Raw genomic sequence first — 14726 nt, 5'->3', positions numbered from 1 at the left:
CAAGGTTTTCTCAGTGTTATTCAATGTTTTTACATTTAGTTTACTATTACGCTGTGCATGGTTCTATGGTATAATTAACTATATTTGTGCTTAAAAACTAAAAAAATATATATTTACATACAGTTCGTATGGTCTGGAACGGATTAATTGTGTTTACATACAATCCTATGGGGAAAATTTCTTCGGTTTACGACCAGAGTTTTGGAACGAATTATGGTCGTGAACCAAGGTTCTACTGTACCGGGAATGCCTGTTAAACATCTTAGATTCACGAGTACCGATTTGGGTAGTGAACACTTCGATGAATGAAACCTGTTATCTTTACAACGGTTGACAAACACGGAATGTAACTTCAACACAACACATCCTCCAAATACGAACCTGATTGAAAGAAATAATGATAATCAAATCCTTGATGACAGCAACACTCATAACAGTCACAAAACAATTACATTGTCACTCATGTTACGTTTATTTTAAAATGTTTCCTTTTCTTTTTCATAAACTCTTTAACACACTACTTCTCCGCTGCGAAGCACGGGTATTTTGCTAGTTGAATATAAATTAGAAAAAAAGCATTAGATATGAAATATATATGTTTTCAATTTTTACGCCTTGTCTGCCATTGTATTTTTGCCTTTCTTTAAGAGAGTGGTTCTCAACTAGTCTGGCTTTGGGACCCACCATCACCCCTTAATGACAAGCCGCGACCCAAAATTTTCAACTTCTTAAATTTATTGAATGAAAAGATGGTACAGTTTGAACCTGATGTAGTAGAGTAGAATATCACAGTATGCCAACACAAATAAACTGATAAACCAAAATGATCAGCAAGTGGCGATGCCAGAGAGGGAAATATTCCCATTTTCACTCAATTAGCTGAATTTTAATTAAAACCAAAACTCTTCAGTACTATTGTTAAAAACTCTTCAGTAACTGTTTTAACAGACTCAACAATGCTTTCATGCACAAATATGAAATAAAAAAGTGCAACTACTGAGAAGTATTTACAATAAAACTAAAATTATGTAATTTTGCCAGAGAATCCTCACTCATTGAATCTATGACCACCAGCACTGTACTATGGAAAGTCTGTTTCTGTTTCTTCATTAGTTTTTGTTTTTTTTTTAACAAAGAGAAATAAATCAAACAGAGTGAAGTTAAAAAGGATTCAAGTATACTAAATGAAAATTTCTTCTGATTACCTTATCAGTATGTAAATGGTGAAAACATTGTGCTTTGAAGAAAATTAAGCAACACTCACCTTAAGGCCTTGTTCACACGGGCGTTAGGTTTTTGGATAAACGAACTTGCTCTGAACGTCCTAGATGTTTATGTTGCATTTTGTGGTGGCGATCGATTGACTTCTACACCGGCGTTCGTTTGTCTCTGTCTAACGCCAGCCTGCAGCCCAAATTGTAGTTTGTGTGTTAACCTGTGGAGGCAGTGTCGGGAACTGGATATGAAAGCCCTTGTCGTTTTATTTGAGGTGCCTCCTTTCAATATGGACCATTTTGCTATGTTAGATATTAATCTTCTTGTTTTAAAAATACTTGTAATGCTACGTGAGGGAGAGAAAAATCGCCGCTACTGGGTTCATCCTCTGACTGCACAACGTCGGGTTAAAGCAGTGCTTCTCAATTATTTTCTGTCATGCCCCCCCTAGGAAGAAGAAAACATCTCGCGCCCCCTGCACGACTATAAATAGTATCATTTGTCTATAAAATTGTAAAATTGTTATAAGTACACCTCTGCATAACACTGTATCCTTATTAACGTATAAGAGAATAAAAAAGAAAGAAATATGGACCAATTTACAACAAAGAATAGCTTTATTAAATGTAACAGAAAAGATTTAAAGTGCATTCTAAATTCAAAAAAAATTTAAAAGAAAAATAAAAAAGCATGTTCCCCTAGGTCAAACGCGACCTCCTTGACGGAGCCACGGGCGCCCACTATTGAGAAACACTGGGTTAAAGGAAGTTTTTGTGCTTTATGAAGAAATCGGAAATTTCAGCAAGTTTTTAATTACTGTCGGATGTCGGTTTCCACTTTTGATTGTCTGCTGCAGCTGGTGCAATGCTACATTGCACGCCGATCAACCAATATGCGACTTGGTGTTAGCCCCAAAGAGAGACTACTTGTCACTTTGAGTTAAGGAAACAGTAGTCGAGTGTGCGCTTACACCGGTGTTATGCACTGAAATGCCCCTCAGCCCATCCCCTGGCCATGGATTGCCCCCCCTACATAATCGTTATCAAATATTATATTAGAACATAAATTAATAGGTTCATGGTTTACAAATTACATGAGACAATAAAATAAAATAAGCAATATGAAAATATATATGTTGTACATGAAAACATAAAAATATTAATATTTTTCATATACAACATGTAAACTTATATATATCCGGTCCTCCAGGCGTAAAATAAGCGCGCAGAAAACGAACTAGAAGCGGTTTCCTTGCGTTCGTTGGGTTTTGAACGCCAAGAAAAAGCTGCATGCAACGTTTTTTTGATGCCGTATAAACGCGCAGCCGGACAAACGCACTTCACCAAAGCCGGTGTGAACACTCTTATTGACTCCTACGTGTAGAAAACACTCGCGCTTGATCCGCTCACGGGCGCTACAAACGCAAAAAGAACGCTCGATTTTAACGCCCGTGTGAACAAGGCCTAAGTGTAACACTGACATTATAGACCTGAGTTTGGAGAAATTAATGGGAGAACTAGGCATGTTTTTTGCTCCTGACAAGAGTCTTAAAGTCTGGAGTTACAGTAGACAAAGCAACTCTGAGGTCATGCTCAATGTCCAGTCTGTTTCTGTGTTTTGTCTTCAGGTGAACCAGAGCTGAGAATCCACACTCACAGAGATAGGTAGTGCTGAAAGGTAGCAGGATTTTTAATGCTCGAGTGGCAAGACAAGGATACTCTCTCATCACAGTGCTGCACTAGAACTGGGAGAGGCTTACCTCCATGAATTTCTTTTTTAGCATGCGGTAACATGATAGCTCCACCAGCTGACTCTCTTCGTTGCTTGGCAACGTGACGTTTTCCATGTCGTTTCCAAATGGGTTGCGTATCCAGTCATCATCCCTCTGTTCCTCAGGAAAGTAGTCATTAAACCGCTCAAGAAGTTTATTCAGATGTGTCATAATCATCTTCTACTTTTTAATATAGAAATAATGATAAAAAACACCCATGAGAAGCATATTGTTAAAAAACGCTTCTTTGACTCAGCAGCAGCTTTAAAACTTACAAACATTTTAAGCAATCAGTCCGTTTTTAGTGCCAACTATAATAGCGAGGATAATGTAAATAGTAAGGTGGAAAGATTTAATACTAAAGTGAGAGCTGCTGTTGACATAGTTGCACCTGAAAAGACAGTGAAAAAATCTTCTAGCATTGTTATACCATGGAAGACCCAAAGAGTGTCGGATTTAAAGAGAACATGCTGCAGAGCTGAGCGTAAATGGAGGAAGACTAAACTAACTATCCACTATGAAATATTAAAAGTTAAAATAACAGAATATAATAACACTGTCCGTCTTGAGAGGCGCTGCTATTTCTCCAAGATTATAAATAACAATGCTAGTAATCCCAGAGTCTTATTTTCTACGATCGATCGCCTGCTAAACCCAGGTAACTCAAAGGAATGCCTCCTAAGTACTTCCAGTAAAACCTATGAGGCTATCGCTGTATTTTTCAATCAAAAAATGAATGATATTAGAAATAACATAATATATCCCTCCAACACTAAGGATCCTCCTAAACCCCAGCATCCTGTTATAAACAAATTAAACTCTTTCACTAGGATAGATTTACCTGATTTACAAAAAATAATATCTCAATTAAAATTCTCCACCTGCGTCCTTGACCCAATACCAACAAGATTTTTCAAAGAAGTATCAGGCGTGCTAATTGATAATGTTCTGGACATAGTAAATTCGTCATTAGATACGGGGGTCTTCCCAGACTGCTGTAGTTAAACCCCTTCTTAAGAAACATAATCTCGACCCCTCGGCTCTTGAAAATCTTAGACCCATCTCTAACCTGCCTTTCTTAAGTAAAGTTCTGGAGAAGGCAGACATTTATGCAGTTAAATGACCATCTCAATAAACATGCTATTCTTAATACATTTCAGTCGGGTTTTAAAACAAATCACAGCACACAAAATGCACTCGTTAAAGTAGTAAATGATTTGCGAGTGAATGCAGACAGAGGCCATTTATCTGTTCTCATCCTCTTAGATCTGAGTGCTGCATTTGACACCATTGATCATAATATTCTTAGAAATCGCCTCAGTCAATGGGTGGGCCTCTCTGGCAGTGTCTTAAATTGGTTTGAATCCTACCTGACAGGGAGAAAATATTTATTAGTTGTGGTAATTACAACTCGAAGACACATGAGATCCGATATGGTGTTCCACAAGGCTCTATCCTGGGTCCGCTGCTCTTCTCAATCTACGTGCTTCCGTTAGGTCAGATTATCTCAGGGCACAACGTGAGCTACCACAGCTATGCTGATGACACACAGCTGTACTTATCAATAGCACCTGATGACCCCGATTCTCTTGATTCACTAACACAATGTCTGACTGGTATCTCAGAATGGATGAATAGTAACTTCCATCCATCCATCCATTTTCTAACCCGCTGAATCCGAATACAGGGTCACGGGGGTCTGCTGGAGCCAATCCCAGCCAACACAGGGCACAAGGCAGGAACCAATCCTGGGCAGGGTGCCAACCCACCGCAGGACACACACAAACACACCCACACACCAAGCACACACTAGGGCCAATTTAGAATCGCCAATCCACCTAACCTGCATGTCTTTGGATTGTGGGAGGAAACCGGAGCGCCAGGAGGAAACCCGCGAACACGGGAGAACATGCAAACTCCACGCAGGGAGGACTTGGGAAGCGAACCCAGGTCTCCTAACTGGGAGCGCTACCACTGCGCCACCGTGCCGCCCACTGAATAGTAATTTTCTCAAGTTAAATAAAGAGAAAACTGAAATCTTAGTGATTAGCAATAATGGATACAATGAGACTATTAGAAATAAACTGGATACATTAGGATTAAAAGTCAAGACGGAGGTAAAAAGTTTAGGGTAATTGTTGACTGTAATCTGAATTTTAAATGCATATTAATCAGATCACTAGGACAGCATTTTTCCCTTAAGAAACATAGCTAAGTTAGACCTCTTATATCACTGAAAGATGCTGAGAAATTAGTTCGCATTTGTTTTCAGTCGACTAGATTACTGTAGCGCACTCCTCTCAGGACTACCCAAAAAAGACATAAATCGTTTGCAACTAGTGCAGAATGCAGCTGCTAGAATCCTAACTAGGAAAAGAAAATCTGAACACATTACTCCAGTTTTGATGTCACTACACTGGTTACCTGTGTCATTCAGGATTGACTTTAAAATTCTGCTTATGGTATATAAAGCCTTAAATAATCTTGCCCCATCTTATATATCGGAATGTCTGACACCTTATATTCCAAATCGTAACCTCAGATCCTCAAATGAGTGTCTCCTTAGAATTCCAAGAACAAAACTTAAAAGAAGTGGTGAGGCGGCCTACTGCTGCTATGCACCTAAAATCTGGAATAGCCTGCCAATAGGAATTCACCAGGCTGATACAGTGGAGCACTTTAAAACACTGCTGAAAACACATTACTTTAACATGGCCTTTTTATTACTTCAATCTAACTTAATTTAACTTAATCCTGATACTCTGTATGTTCAGTTTCCTCATAATAATTACTCATGGTGGCTCTAAAATCCGTACTGACCCCTACTCTCTTTTTCTGTTTCTTTTTCCGGTTTCTTTGTGGTGATGGCCTGCGCCACCTCCACCTACTCAAAGCTTCATGATGCTCCAACAATGATGGATGGATTAAAAGTCAGAAGTCTACATGACCATCATCACCAAGCCCTTCCGTGAGAACCCTAAATCCAAGGAGGACTGTTTCATTTATGTTAGGTAGAATGCGCAGAGGGGACTGGGCGGTCTCATGGTCTGGAATCCCTACAGATTTTATTTTTTTCTCCAACTATTTTTCTGTCCCCCCTGGCCATTGGACCTTAGTCTTATTCGATGTTAATTAATGTTGATTTATTTTGTTTTCTTATTGTGTCTTTTATTTTTCTATTCTTTATTATGTAAAGCACTTTGAGCTACTGTTTGTATGATAATGTGCTATATAAATAAATGTTGTTGTTGTTTTCCTCATTACATTTTTTCCTGCCGCTTCCAGTTGCTGTCCCTCATGACAGGCATTGGGGAACATGTCGAGTCGGTTTTTAGAACTTGCCCATAAGGAGATCTTTTTTTGAAAGCATTGAATTAGTCATAATGTTCAAAAATGTTGTGCCCCCTCTCCTGCACAGTCACATTTAATGTGTTTAATTGTTCAAACACATCAGCAAGTCACACACTGGCGCACGTGGCGAATTGTTCTGGGCAAGAAAAGTTGTGATTTCAGCTCATAGTTCATAAAAACGGGACAGTACCTTTCCCCTCGAAAGCCAGCGTACCTTGGCATGATACAACACCTGTACATGCTCACTACCATGATATCGGCACAGTTTCTGAAAACATCGGGTGTTCTTTGCACTCTGTTTAATGTAGTTTACCACTTGGCTGACATCTTTTAATGTTCCATGAAGCACTGGTACCATATCCTTTGCTGCCAAGGCCTCCCAATGTTAAAAAAGTGGTTCCAAGTTGCATTTGGAGCTTTCTCAAGTATTCTCCCCATGACCCCCGAGTTTTTTCCTGTCATGGAGGCAGCGGCATCAGGCCCACTGAACACAAATACAAGTCCACAGAGCTGAAAATGTCCTCTGCAGTTGTAGTAGTAGGGAGCTCTCTTGTGCAGAGAAATTGTTGCTGTAAGTCCCTGTCCCACACATGTCTCACGTAAATGAGTAAAACTGCTTTGTTTGTTATATCTGTTGATTCGTGCATTTATAAGGCAAAATTACCACTTGCTTTAATGCAAGCTGTAGTCTGTTGTTTGATGTCATCCAACATGTCTTCAATTTGCCTACTAATGGTGTCATTTGACAGAGGTATAGTTTTTAGTTTATCTGCTGCGGATTGATCCAACATCTCTCTGACCATGTCCATGGCTGCAGGTAAGATGATGTCCTCTGCAATGGTGTGGGGCTTCTTTAACTTTGCAATATGATGTGCCATCAGGTAAGATGCACAGAGGGTGCCTGTTCTTGCTTTCAGCACAAAGAAGCAAGACACTTTTGTGATGTCCTCAGGTCTTGAAGTCGTCTTTTGAAGTACTCAACGGGTTTATCTTTGAGATAATGGTGTTTTGTTTCCAAATGCCGCTTCAGTTTTGGTGGCTTCATGCTTTCACATGCCAACACCTCACTGCACAAACACACTGAGGTTTTTGTTCTCCTTTGCCGTCTATATAAGAAAGTCCATATCTAATATATTCTGCGTTGTACCTGTGTTTTACCATACTACATTAGCATATAAAAACAAAGTTTGCGGGTCTTTTTCTATGGTGTGAAATGGCGGTTGTCAACTCTCATTACCGGGCATTATTGCCACCTACTGTTAAGAAGTGTGAACAGACAGCAGTCTGTTTATTTTTTCTTAACATTTGTTTGCCCAGGCAAAGGCCTGTGACCCACTGAAATGGGTTTACGACCCACTTTTGGGTCGCAACCCACCAGTTAAGAATCACTACTTTAAGAGATGTAAAGATGTGAGACACAATACGTTGATGACAACGTTTTTTCTGTCAACATGATTTGTTTAAGTTAACATCCAGTAGTAAATGGCCCCTCATGGCAAACTCTCAATTCACTTAACCTTACACCAACAATAACACCCTCTTCAAAGACAAGTGATCTCTCCTCTGTAAATATGCTACCTCGTGATGCCTAGTTTGTATTTCGGTATAAATTATATAGCTGTCATTTGTGTGCCCTACTGTAAATGTTTTGAATAATCCTAATACTCCAAGTGTTATTTATCTGCTGTACTGGATGATAAGTATATTTTCATTAAGTACTTTATGTTTAATTCTGTAAACATTTTGCTCTTCTTTAGTTGAAAAACTGGCCGTAGTTGAGCAATTAATTAATGGACAACTTATACTAGTCTCTGTTTATGCTAACCAGTTTCAAACTACTTTGCTCTCCTTTCTGTTTAATCACATCTGTGTCTTTTTGTGTACTCCTTATGTAATCAGTGATTTGTAAAGTTTGTGTTTGTATTTTATCTTAGAATTTGTCACAGTGTCCTTTGCCTGCCCTGAGCAAAATGCACTGAATTGAATTGAAACACAAGATGGAGTGATTTTACTTAATTATGTTCTTTCTCAAAAATTTAACACATTTCCTGGTTTGGAAAATAAATAATACTAAATCAATGAGCTGTTGCCAATCACATCGCAATTCAAAACAAAAATGAAATAATATAAGTCTTAATGGTAAAATGTATTGTACATACAGTATATAAACAGAACATAGACATTTGATATAAAAAGAAGTTCAAAGCAAGAGAGTGATGTTAAAGATGTAAGAGGATAAGGATGTCTGACCCCTTTTCCTATGTTTTTATTCCTTTTTTTGTATTTTCAGTATCCTTGCTAACAGCTAATAAGGGAAGAGACATTCGTTTCTGGCACATAACAGTTCAGAATAGTAATGTTAATTTTCAGTAAATGACAACCATGCATTTTACAATAAAATTTGATGTCTTTCGTGCTTGTAAGTGGAAGTTTAACACATATGAGACTGTGTCATTGAAAAGTTTTATGACTGCTGAGAATAGATTCATGAATAAAAATTGTACATTTAGATTATGTTCTGAATTAAATTGCAGTGGAAATTCTAGTACAATATATTCAGATTAAATTATTGCAAATTATTTTAGATGGAAGACTATAAAATTATACCATTATTGTTTATTTCCCTCTCTACCTATTATGATTCTTGGAACAACATGATTAGAGATTTTTATTGTAGATTTCTCTATATCCCGTTGTACAGTTTTTTTTTAACAAATATATGTCTTTGTTTTAAAGACAGATGGATTATGATTCCTGTAATACAGATTTACACCTGGGCGAGAAGACATTCCAGCTTTCTTGTCACAACTTTATTCAACACTCTAAAGCTATTGGAGATGGCTGGGTATGGGAGAGCATTGAGGTAAGAATTTTTGTAGTACAGCAACTTTGATGATGGAGCAGTAGTTATTGTGCTAATTTTTTATGGAGTATAAAGAAACTGTCCTTGCAAAACATATATTTTTCTTTTAGAATTATTATGCTTTTCAGTAAAAATGGGGTTTGATTTGCAAACAAATAGCATCTTCTTCATTATTACTGTTTTCTGTAAAAGATATGTGATATCGTTATTTGCTTTTTTCTCCTTTGTTCATTGAAGTATGCAGGGTAGGCTGCATTCTTCCATAATGCACTAGTGGCCAAAGTCTTGGTAATTACGCAAATCCTTTGTTTAGGAATCATTCTATGTACACTTATGTAAGATGGAGTTGTATATGGAACTTCAAGGCTTTTGAAAAAAATGTAACACCTCTTGATTTAGAATATATTACTAAATGAAGGTTGTATATATGCACGGATGCTAGAGGCTAGAAGCACCGAAAGCACACATGAACTGTGCCTCTGCGCCCCAGAGTCAAACTCAGCAGCTTCCCAAAGTCAAACCCAGCGGCTTTCCAGAGTCAGTAGATGGCGCCCAAACAACACAACACAACCTGTAAACTAAACTTCAGGTAAAGCGTGCACTGCCAGCAGTCAGTGTTCTCCACTCCAAAGTGCCAGCATTATTCCACTCTACAGTGGCAGCAGCTACTCCACTACACAGTGCCAGCAGCCAGTGGGCTGTAATCCACTGTGCCAGCAGTCAGTGTGGCATATTTGAATCACATTAGGGTAATTCAGTGTTAAAAGTAAGTTCAATTATGATTCCTAAAAGCTAACGACACAGCAACAGAAAAATAAAAATGAGACTGCATGGATAAAAACAATAAACAAAGGCGCCTACAACGTGCTTCTGAAACAGCAGAAGCAAAGGAATCACAGCTCCAAAAAGAAATAGCTGGACAATCGGAAATACAAAAACGAGCCCGCATGGATAAAAACAATGAACGAAAGCGCCTACAATGCACTTCTGAAACACCAGAAGCAGAAGAGGCACGGCTCCAAAAAGAAAGAGCTCAGGTATCGGATAGGCATGCAAACGAGACAACAGAACAACGGGAGAAGCATTTGGAAGGCTTGCACAATTGGTTATCACAAAGAATATCAAAGGAAACTGCAGACAGTCGTTTATAAGGTTTAAGACGTTCAGTATTCCAACAAAGAAAAAGCTGCCTTCTTTGGATGAATATCCTGAATATTTACAGAAGCTTTTGACTAATGATGTACCGAAAGTAAAAGCTTTATGGAGTGCATTAAATCCTACAATAGTTCTATTGGTTTTGCATCTACCGGGGTAAATATCAAGCCACCACCTGGGAATGGCTCATACTGCTTTCGCATGTGTGGACAAATATTGCATCGGATTGGAACAGTGCACCCTGAGCCAAATCACGACTGCAGATTTGCCCAAATTTATGTATTAGATCTAGATGACACAGTTTATCAATGAATGAACCTTCCCTAAGACAAGCAATGCACAGAGCTGATAATGAGAAACGTAGCTGAAGTCATAAACAATCACCCATTAGCAAAGTCTATAAAAATGCTACATGAGGTTGAAAAAGAGGCCAGTGCAAAAGCAGAGGCGGAAAGTGTAGTACCAAATAAAATTGCCTTACTGTTAATAAAGGACAAAGAACAGGATCCAAGACAATACATTGTTCCCACCGTTAATGAAGTGGCAATTGTGTTTCAAAGTAAACACAGTGAGCCTCCATTTGACTGCGATATTGTCATGCATTTACGTCCTGATGGAACTAACCAACCTAAATTCCAACGCGTAGACATTTGTTTTCCTAAACTTGATACTTTGACATACCCCATTTTGTTTCCACCTGGCCAGGAAGGATGAAGTGCTGGAATTTCCAGATATAAAAAATGTCAAGCACAGTAAAGATCACGTGTATCAATGAAAGAATATTTTTCCTACAGATTCTCAGTAAGAGACAAGCTTAATTCATTAATCAATGCAGGAAGGCTAACTCAACAACACATAGTTGACGTTTACGTTCAAGCAGAATAAAATGCAACCAACCTGCACTGAGGGCTGATAACTACAAGTCGCTGATGGAGTACATAAATCGTGATGCAGACGTGGTAGATTACCCTGCTGGAAAAGCGGTTATTTTACCATCTAGCTTTCAAGGCAGCCCATGTAATATGCAGCAGCATTATCAAGATGCAATGGCTATCGTTAGAAAGTTTGGCAAACCTGATCTATTTATCACTATGACTTGCAATCCTAAATGGAAAGAAATTACAGAAGAAGTTTCAGAAGAGAGGTTTGCCGAATGCCCATATTTTGCTAATCCTTGATGATGATTCCAGAATTCGCACAGAAGATGACATTAATAAAATAGTGAAAGCTGAAATTCCAGATCATGAGAATTCTTTTAAAGAAATATGATCCATACACCATGTGGCAATACGAATCCAAACAGTCCATGTATGGTCTGGCAAAAGTTCTAAGGGATTCCCCAAAGATTTCTAAGAAGTTACACTTGGAAACGTGAATGGATATCTTAAGTATATGAGAAGACAGACAAATGAATTGCAAGTTGTACCAGATTGTCCAATTGACAATAGCTGGGTGGTACCATACAATCCTTATTTATGCTTACGATACAACTGCCGTATAAATGTTGAAATCTGCGCTACAGTAAATAGCGTTAAGTATTTATTCAAATACGTTTACAAGGGCTATGATTGTGCTGTTTCATTGTCTGAAACAAATGATCATGATGAAACTCGAATGTATGTGGATTCACGGTACGTCATTGCTGCAGAAGCCATTTGGAGAATATTTTGCTTTCCAATGCACAATCAGAGCCACACAATTTGTTGGTTGCCGGTTCATTTGGAGCACGAGCAAAATGTCTGTTTTCGAGCAGGGAATGAAGTCCAAGCAGCAGAGAGAGCAGCTATAAGAGATACTAAACTTATCACGTAGTTTTAGTTCAATCAAGATGCTCAAGTATTGGGAAATTCCTGTTCACTATTTTTGGGTTAACAATTGTACTTTCTGGAAAAAATGACAGCAAGGTGAGTATTGTTGTTCTCATATCTATCTATATATATATATCTCTATATATATATATATATATATATATATATATATATATATATATATATATATATATATATATATATATATATATATATATATATATATATAGCGCTTGGCAGCGGAGAAGTAGTGTGTTAAAGAAGTTATGAAAAAGAAAAGGAAACATTTTAAAAATAATATAACATGATTGTCAAAGTAATTGGTTTGTGTATTTGGCAGCGTCACAAAGTTGTTTTGTAGCTGCATCAGAAAATGTACCACGACGTCTGACACGCCTCCTTTTTACTGTTTTCTCACAGCTTGGATTGCTGCTGTCATATATATATATATATATATATATACACACACATACATACATACATACATACATACATACATACATACATACATACATACATATATACACATATATATACACATACATATCTTCATATCTACATATCTATATACATATCTACATATACACACACATATATATATATATATACATACCTATCTACATCATATATACACACACATACATACATACACACACAAATTATATATATATGTGTGTATGTATGTATGTATGTATGTGTATATATATATATGTATATATATATATATATATATATATATATATATACACATACATACATATATATACACATACATATACTTGTGTGTATAGCTTTTATATACAGTATGTGTGTGTATAGCTTTGGTCACTGAGTGCAAGGGAGAAATAATAAAATATAGTCTAAGTTATTAAACAGTAAAACATTAGCGTTTTAAGAAGTACAGGTACATTGAGCACAACTGGAGTGGTTGCGGGTAAACTACATTTTAAAGAATGTGTAATACAACAGGTAAGTAACTAACAGCAGCTAAAATGTATATGGATCATCTCTCGGTAGTAGATCCCTTTTGAAAGGCGCTACACGGCGGCTGTGGTATAGAAATTACATTTTCTATGTGAGCGTTCAAATTTGTGCCTCTGGTAATGTGCCTTACCGGCATTTAAAGAAAATTATTTTTGTGTCCTCTGCAGTGTTAGCGAAAGGCTTTGGTTTGGGATAAAAGGAAAAAGTTGTAAAGAAAGGAAAGTTGCCTTTTTCTTTTATATAGTATAGAGATGTGTTCGCTGACGTTATGATCGCCTTTTGGGGACAGTCGCGGTGGGTCTTGTGTAGACTGGTGAGGCGTCCTGCCATTAATCGGCTGTGATGGCACTGTCAGTCCTCTACTGCGTGTGCGTGTCTTCATAATCGGGTGAGAACCTCATAATCGTATCGTGCAAAGAAAGTGTGAATCGCCTTAATATTATTTTTCCGTGGTGTAGAAAAGGGGTCCGTGTTTGCACTTGTCTGGGCTATAGCGCAGGGAGGATGAAAAAATTAAAAGTGCTCACTTTGACTTAAGGCAGAAGCGCAGTCAGCGTCTCAAAGGCGGCACAGCTATGCAGCGCGCTGGCTGCTCGACTTTTGCAGGGCAGGAGACCACAGTTTTTGCAGACACGTTCATGATATCAAAAGTCTCAGCTCTTTGGAGGTCATTCATATATTATATGATATATATGTATATATATATATCAAAATACCCGCCTCGCTGCGAGAAGTAGTGTGTTAAAGAAGTAATGAAAAGAAAAGGAAACATTTTAATAATAGCGTAACATGATTGACATTGTCATGAGTGTTGCTGTCATATATATGCCTGCCTAAATAAGTCACCCTCGCTTTGCTCTTACTTTATTTACCATTCATTTAATCACGGCTAGTGGCGGGAAAAATTATAAAAAGGAGGATGGCTTTACCAAAACAATTATTGATGGCGAATCGATTATTCATAAAGCTTGAATTGGTGATGTTTTTCTGTGTTAACCTCATATTTTTCATACTTCTTCTCAAACTAAGGTGGTGCGAGGGTAAAATGAATCGGGATGCGCTGATCAATGTAATCTGTGTACCAGGAAATCATGCATTGACAAAAGCTCCCCTGTGCTTGTAATGCAAAGTGTGATTAAATGCATTATTTTTAAGCGTTATGGAGCACATGCATGAAGCTTCTCAGCTGTGCTTGTGCTAAGAAAAGGAAAGATTTTAAAAATAGCGTAACACGATTGTCAATGTAACCTTTTGTAAGTAGTGCCTGGAGGATTCAGTGTGGAGAAACTCTATAGAGACAGCGTGTGTATTAACTTGTGGATTTTTCTGTGAGTATTTGGTGGCAGTCTGACCAAGTTGCTTCGGAAGACGGCATTAGCTGCAGAGCTCAGCTCAGACCGAAATTAGATGAATGGGAGGGGAGATGATGACGTGACTCCCCCACCCGCCTTAACTTTCAATCCCCACAAACACAGTCTCTCGGAATTTGCATAAGCACACCCCTTCACCTACAATTTTAACTTAGTTATAAAGTGATCAAAACTCTCGTTTATATCCTCGTCCTCTCATTAAACTTGTA

At 37.9% G+C, this 14726-nt stretch overlaps 1 protein-coding gene across 1 annotated transcript in view; it reads left to right on the top strand.

Annotated features, from left to right (window-relative positions):
* Positions 1–5961: 5961 nt before the first annotated feature.
* atg10 (ATG10 autophagy related 10 homolog (S. cerevisiae)) overlaps positions 5962–14726 on the top strand; it is a 77542-nt gene continuing 68777 nt past the window's right edge. Inside the window, exons 1-2 of the mRNA XM_039757979.1 lie at positions 5962–5997; positions 9074–9200. Coding sequence (XP_039613913.1) covers positions 9078–9200 — 123 coding nt within the window. The 5' untranslated portion in view covers positions 5962–5997; positions 9074–9077. The remainder of the gene's footprint in view (positions 5998–9073; positions 9201–14726) is intronic.

The sequence above is a fragment of the Polypterus senegalus genome, chromosome 7, assembly GCF_016835505.1.
Source record: "Polypterus senegalus isolate Bchr_013 chromosome 7, ASM1683550v1, whole genome shotgun sequence".
In the NCBI taxonomy this organism is placed as follows: Eukaryota; Metazoa; Chordata; class Cladistia; order Polypteriformes; family Polypteridae; genus Polypterus; species Polypterus senegalus.
This window is presented reverse-complemented; position numbering and strand designations above follow the sequence as displayed.